This window comes from Merops nubicus, unplaced genomic scaffold (genome assembly GCF_000691845.1).
Source record: "Merops nubicus isolate BGI_N331 unplaced genomic scaffold, ASM69184v1 scaffold13348, whole genome shotgun sequence".
Taxonomy (NCBI): domain Eukaryota; kingdom Metazoa; phylum Chordata; class Aves; order Coraciiformes; family Meropidae; genus Merops; species Merops nubicus.
The window spans coordinates 1-6,631 of record NW_008626405.1 but is presented as its reverse complement, the minus strand read 5'-3'; the positions used below and the strand labels follow the sequence as shown (position 1 = coordinate 6,631).

The 6,631-nt window shown below is 56.1% G+C and overlaps 1 protein-coding gene across 1 annotated transcript; it reads left to right on the top strand.

Moving 5' to 3' along the window:
* Window positions 1–215: 215 nt before the first annotated feature.
* LOC103778407 (protein tyrosine phosphatase type IVA 3) lies at window positions 216–6,463 on the top strand (the record flags this gene model as incomplete). The annotated part of the gene is made up of 4 exons (XM_008945995.1): window positions 216–320; window positions 2,022–2,114; window positions 5,611–5,741; window positions 6,389–6,463. Coding segments are annotated over exons 1-4 (404 nt in total), but the record flags the coding sequence as incomplete, so codon positions are not given.
* Between the last annotated feature and the right edge of the window lie 168 nt (window positions 6,464–6,631).

Below are 6,631 nucleotides of genomic sequence, written 5' to 3'. Positions count from 1 at the left end.
GGCCCGCGGCGTGGCGAGGAAGCCGGCGCGCTCCCCAGGAGCTGGGATTATTTGCACAACGTCTGTATATTGAGCTCAAATCCTGTTTTATTTTTGATTTTTCAAGCGCCGAGGGATTGGTTGGGTTTTTTTTTTTCCCCCTCCCCTCCTCCACGCCACATTTTTTCTTGGGTTTTGCCCCCACCACCACCACCTCGCCCTCCTCCCATCCCACCATGGCCCGGATGAACCGCCCTGCGCCGGTGGAGGTCTGCTACAAAAACATGAGGTTCCTCATCACCCACAACCCCACCAATGCCACGCTCAACACCTTCCTGGAGGTAAGGAGCTGCAAGGGGAAAGCTGGGCCGGCCCAGCTGCACGTTTTGGGGCTAAAAGCTGGATGCAACAGGGACCATCCTGCGTGGGATGAGGCAGCAGCGCAGCCCCTTTTGCTACCGTGGTCCTCAGTGGCATCCTGGGGAGGTGTGTCCCACCACTGAACAGCTTTTTGGGGTGTAGGATGTGTTGGAGGACACCAAGCACAGAACATCTGGGCACAGCAGAGATGGAGCAGAGTTTTCTCATTCCTGTTGCATCCCCTGCCAGCTCCACCAGCACATCACATCAAGGGGCTTTGCAGTGATGCTCATGGATGCACACAGCCTGCCCTGCATCTCCCAGCTCCTCAGTATGGGGCTTCTCATCCCAAATGTCCCAGTGACTCCAGAGCCCAGAGTGAGGATCTGGAGGGCTTGGTGTTGCATGAGCCTGGGAGTGCTGCCCCTGGCACAGGCAGCAGCTGGGGTGAGGGGTGATTAGTGGGTGCATACCCACGGGCTGGGAGGAAAGGCTTCCACTTGCCCTTTTCATAAATGCCATGGGGAAATGGGTGTCCTGCAGGCTCAGTGGAGCTGGCATGAGCTGCTTCTGCTTACGAGGAGTCACTGGGGATGTTGTTGCATCTTCAGGGGGACCTGGGGCTGCACGTGAGCCTGGTGAAGGTTTTCCACCTTCCACCTAAACCGCATTGAACTCAGATGTGCTGGCACCAGAAGCATCCTCCAAGCTCAAGGAAAACCCTGCAGTGCACACCCAAAAAACCCTGTTGTGAGCACTCAGAGAGCCACAGAAAGGTGGCTGCCATGCGAGGACAGCCACCTCAGGCCACCCTGCACGCTCTGCACAAGGCAGTGAGAACAGCACCAACACAAAGGGTGAAAAATTCCCCTTTCCTCCAGCTTCTGGAGGTTTTTTTGGCCGTGCTGCCAAGTGTGCAGGGGTTGCTGTGGTCTGGCAAGGAACGAAGGAGATGGGTGGTTGAAGGGGATGATCTCACACAGTGGCTGGCAAGGCTGCTGCACTGGCAAGTAGTCCAGAGGCAGTCCTTGCAGTGGGCAGAGAGCCACGCTGGGAACAGCCAAAGCCCCCCAGCCGAGCCTGCAGCGTGCTGGAGTGATGCTGGGATGCAGCAATGAGGTCACCAAGGAGCCCCTGAGCAACCTGCCAGATGCTGAGTGTGGTGGGTGGGCTGTGCTGTGACCTCCCCCCAGCCACCTCTGCTTTCCTGCAGTGAGAGTGGAGACCTTGCCAGGCACAAGTGATTTCTTTTTTGGGGGGACTTGCACCCGTGTCTGGGCTGTTTCTTGGCCTGGGGTGCAAAGTTCCTGCCGGTGGGGCCGTCAGGGCTTAGAACGGCCCCATGGGTGCTCATGACCCCAAAGGTGCAAAGTTCCTGCCGGTGGGGCTGTCGGGGATTAGAATGGCCCCATGGGTGCTCATGACTCCAAGGAGTTGTGAAGATGCTGGGTAGGAATCCTGCCATGGCCCCGTGGCCTTGGTGCCCTGGGATTTTGTGTTTCTTGGTGTGCTTCGTGGGCTGGATGGACCACGAGGGGTTTGTCAGAAGGTCTAGATGGGGCATGGCGCTGTTTTAGGGTCCATAGTGGCCCAGATGGTCATTAGCAGGGCTGGGGGGGGGGATGAGTTTGGGTGCAGCTGGCAGGGTTGCTTCAGAGCCCTCCCTCTCCTTCCCTCCCCAGGACCTGAAGAAATACGGTGCCACCACGGTCGTGCGAGTGTGTGAAGTGACCTATGACAAGACCCCCCTGGAGAAGGACGGCATCACCGTCATGGTAGGTGGGTGGCAGGATGGGTGCAAGGAGGGGGGTGCCCCCCCCACCTCAAAACAGCTCAAAACCCTGCATTTCAGCCCCAGCAAGAGGGCACCGTGCTCGCCCGGGGGGCAGGGTTGGGAGCCCAGCTTCATCCTGGGGGCGAGGCAGGCGAGCTCCCCGGCCCCCAGCTTGACATCCAGCTGGTTGGGGCTTTAAAAAAAGAAAGTGCTGCCCACGCACCCGAAACTGTGACTCAGACAGTTGGGTCGGCAGCTGCCTTCCCTGCCTGGGGCTGGGGCTGGGGGCAGGCAGGGCTGGGAGCCCCCCTCCCCTCGGGGGCAGGCGCGGGGTTCCCCTCGGCGCCGGCTCCTGCGGGTGGGATGGTGCTGGTGGGGATTTGCTCCCCCAGGAGCTGGTGGGGGTGAAAGGGAGCAGGCAGGAAAAGGCAAGGAGGGAGAGCAGGCAGCTGCCTGGGCTGCATCTTGGCTGATAAACAATTGGAGATGATGTCAGGCGTGAGTGCCCTGCCAGGGAGTGGAGCTCCAGCTGGAGAGTGAGGCTCTGCTCGTTGTCTAGGGAAGGGTTTGGAAGTGCCTTGTGTCTCCTAGGGTGGTCTCTGGGTGTTGGTCCTCCCTCTGTAGAATGTATATCCCATAAATAGCTAGAGCCTAGATCCTTTGGAACACAGGTAGATAACAGATGCTATGTCTCTCTAGATACAGGTCCTCCAGCTCCAGATCTCTGTAGCTGGAGATGCTTTGTCTCTGTAGGATATATGTTCTAGAGAAAGATAGCTGTATCTTACATACAGAATGTGGAGGATGTCACATCTGCTGGCTTTCACACCAAATTCTGCCTTTTAGCCTGTTTCTGGCTGGAGTCCTCCACTCTGAGTTTTAATATCTAGGACATACATCCCTCTCTATTCTATACATCCTAGATAGAGAGATACCTTTATATAGGATATGTTATATATAGGGAGGTACAAGAGACTGTACAGAAACTCTACAGCTTCTGTATATAAGTTTCTATAGCTATATAGAAACTATATGAGGTGGACCACAGAGGTGTCTATACATTCTCTGTACACATGGATAGATACATCCCCCCCGAGACAGATCTCTCTATATACCTATATCAACTCTGTCTAGACAGCCCATATTTGTATCTCTTATCCCTTTCTTTGGGGCAGAAATCCTGCCCAAGAACTGCTGCTGCATGGGTTTCACTGCAGGAAGGTTTGTGGTGCAGGCTGGATGTCCTGTGTGGGGGACACCAGTAGTGTTTCAGGTCTTCATCAGGGATGTAGATGGTGGGATTAAGTCCTGTCTCACTGAGTTTCACAGGTGACAGCAGGCTGTGTGGTACAGTCAACACACTGGAGGGAAGGGATGCCATACAGAAGGATCTTGAGAGCTTTGAGAACATGTCAATGAAATTCAACAAGGCCAAGTGCAAGGTCCTGCAGCTGGGTCAGGGCAGTCCCCAGTATCAGACTGGGTGATGAATAGATTGAGAGCAGCCTTGTAGAGAAGGACTTGGGGGTACTGGTGGATTCAAAGCTGGAGTGAGATGGCAGTGTGCCAGAAGGCCAGCTGTACCCTGGGCTGCATCAAGAGAAGTGTGGCCAGCAGGCTGAGGGTGGTGATTCTCCTTCTACTCTGCTCTGGTGAGATCACACTTGGAGTACTGCACCCAGCTCTGGAGTCCTCAGGACAAGAAAGATGTGGACATGTTGGAGCAGGTCCAGAGGAGGCCACAAAATTAATCAGGGGAGTGAAATGCCTTTGCTGTGGAGAGAGGCTGAGAGAGCTGGGGTTGTTCAGCCTGGAGACATCAAGGTTCTGGGGAGACCTTATTGCAGCCTTTTAGTTTAGAAAGGGGACTTCTAAAAAAGATGGAGAAGGATGTTTTAGCAGGGCCTGTAGTGACAAGACAAGGGGCAATGGCTTTAAACTGAAAGGGGATTGAGATCACACATAAGGAAAAAGTCTTTCTGATGAGGGTGGTGAGATACTGGAGCAGGTTTCCCAGAGAAGTTGTGGATGTTGCTGGAAGTGTTCCAGGTCAGGCTGGATGAGGCTTTGAGCAACGTGATGTAGTGAAAGATGATGCCTGTAGCAGGGAGGATGGACTAGGTGATGTTGGGAGGTTCCTTCAACCTCAAACCATTCTGTGAGTTCAGTTTGTGGTGTGTCATCCCCAGCCTGAGCTGGGTGACCTACACTGGTGGCTGAAGCAGTGCCTCCCAAGCACCAGGGAGGAGCTGATCTTGCAGGACAGGCAGCAGGCTGTGTGGGGTGGGCTGGCTCAGGCTCCAGGATCCCCCAAAGCCCAGGCTGCTCCTCTCCTAGCCAAGCCCAGCTGGAATCACATGAGGTGTTCCACCCCTCCAGTGAAGGTCAGGAGCTTTTTTTACCCTCTCACAGCGAGGATGACTCCAGCACAGCAGCTTAGTGACTCACTCCTCAGCCATGAGGATTATGGCCCCGTGCTCCCCACCCACGGGGCTCCCCTCTGTGTCCCCTCCAAGAGATGCTCCCCTGCCCGGCCCTCCCTCCCACTGGCCACGCTCCTGCATTTTTGGCAGAGAAATCCCCATTTTGGGAGAGATGTGAAGCCTTGGCTGGCTGCCTGTGCTGATGGGGAGAGACCATCCTTCCCCCAACATGCTGCAGCACTTGCAGGCAAGGGGGGAACACCTTCTCCCCGCAGCAGAGCCTGGAGCCAGGGGGTGTTCAGTGCAGCACCCATTCACCCACAGTGTCACCGAGCTCACCCCTGCAGCTTGAGGATGAAGCTCAGAAGAAGATGGGCTGGTTTTTTTTGTCCCTCAAGAGTCTTTCCTGAAGGATGCTGTTTGAATGGCCCCATTTGGAGGGGTCCCCCTTCTGTTGTCTCTCTCCAGGGCTGTGTTAGGGGTTCCCCAGAGCATCCTTTTGGGACTTGTGTGTCCACCTTCCCCTCCACAGGTTGCAGCAGGCTGCATTTCAGTGCTCCATCAGGCCCCAAGATTCCACCCATCTCCAAGCCACCTTTGCTCAAACTTCCAACAAAGTGGCTTTGTGCTCCCAGGCACTGGATTTAGACAGGAGCTGGCAGGGGGGAGGATGGGAGCTGGCATTGCCCTGGAGCTCAATGTGGTCATCTGAATAAGAAGGCAAGCAGTGGCCACCCTGGTTTGCAGAGGCAGGAGGAGGTGGGGACCATATTGCACATCCTGCAGGTGCTCCTGAAGGCTGAACCTGTCCTCAGGAGATGGGAGGACCTCAAACCTAGACTCCTATGGCTGCAAACCCTCAGCCAAAGCAGCTGGGGGATTCCTGCCTGCTGGATGGTGCCATAGAACCCACTACATCCTCGTGGAGCTGTGCTGTGAGCCCAGTCCCTGGCACACCCATCCACCTCCCCGCTACCCAAAGACCATTGCCCTGACTAAAGAGAAGTCCCCTGAGCTTTTCCCCAGGGTCTGACAAGGTTTCTCTCTTCCTCTGACCTCGCCCCCACCTTGCAGGACTGGCCATTCGATGATGGAGCACCTCCTCCCAGCAAGATAGTGGAAGATTGGCTCAACTTGTTGAAGACCAAGTTCTGTGAAGACCCTGGCTGCTGCGTGGCCGTGCACTGCGTGGCCGGCCTGGGCCGGTGAGTTAGAGCCCAGCACCCTCACTGCCACCCCCCCGTGAAGCAGGGAGAGGGAGAACCCTACCTGCTCTCCTCCCTCCACCTTTTTTGGGGGGTTTTTGCACGCAGCAGAGACCTTGGTGGCAACAGGCATCGATGGGGGTCTGCTGCCTGAGCTCCTCCTCGTGCTTCTCATGGCCAAAGGGGGGAGGACCTGGGTTTCTCAGTGCTGTCCTGCCCATGCCCAGTGGAAATTTTGCTTTTGGTAAATGCTCAGCATGGAAATGCTGCTGCTACAGCTGCAAAAATGCTACAGCCAGGAGCTGCTGCGTTTCCAGAGCCGCTGTGTTTTGCTGCTCCCCCACTGCTGCATGTCGGGTTCTGAGTGTGTGTTGCCATCCACTTCTCTGCTAGATGTGCTTCCAAACTCCTCCTACTCAGAAGAGCAGCAAACGGCCCCATCCTGGGGGTTTTACCCTTGAAAGAATTAGATTTTACCCCAAAAAATCAGATTTTACCCCATTTTACCTCCTCGGCGCAGCGCTTGCAGCCCAACGGCAGGATATCCCAAAGGAGAAGCCAGCAGCTTGTCCCCCTGGCCCAGGCCTGGGGCTCAGCCCCGGGGCTGTGTGGCTGGGGGGGTGACTGCTGCTGCCCTTGCCTTCCAGAGCTCCCGTCCTCGTCGCTCTGGCCTTGATTGAGAGTGGGATGAAGTACGAGGATGCCATCCAGTTCATCCGGCAGTAAGTTGGGCAGCACTGAAATCACCCCCTCGCCGAGGGGACGGGGACATCTGGCACATCCTGGGGCTCTTTTTGGGGTGCTGGGGTTGCATTTGATCTCCTTTTGGGGAGGAAAAGGGAGGTGCTGATGTCGAGCACCCTGTGCCTTTGCACCAGGGCTGTAGGAGG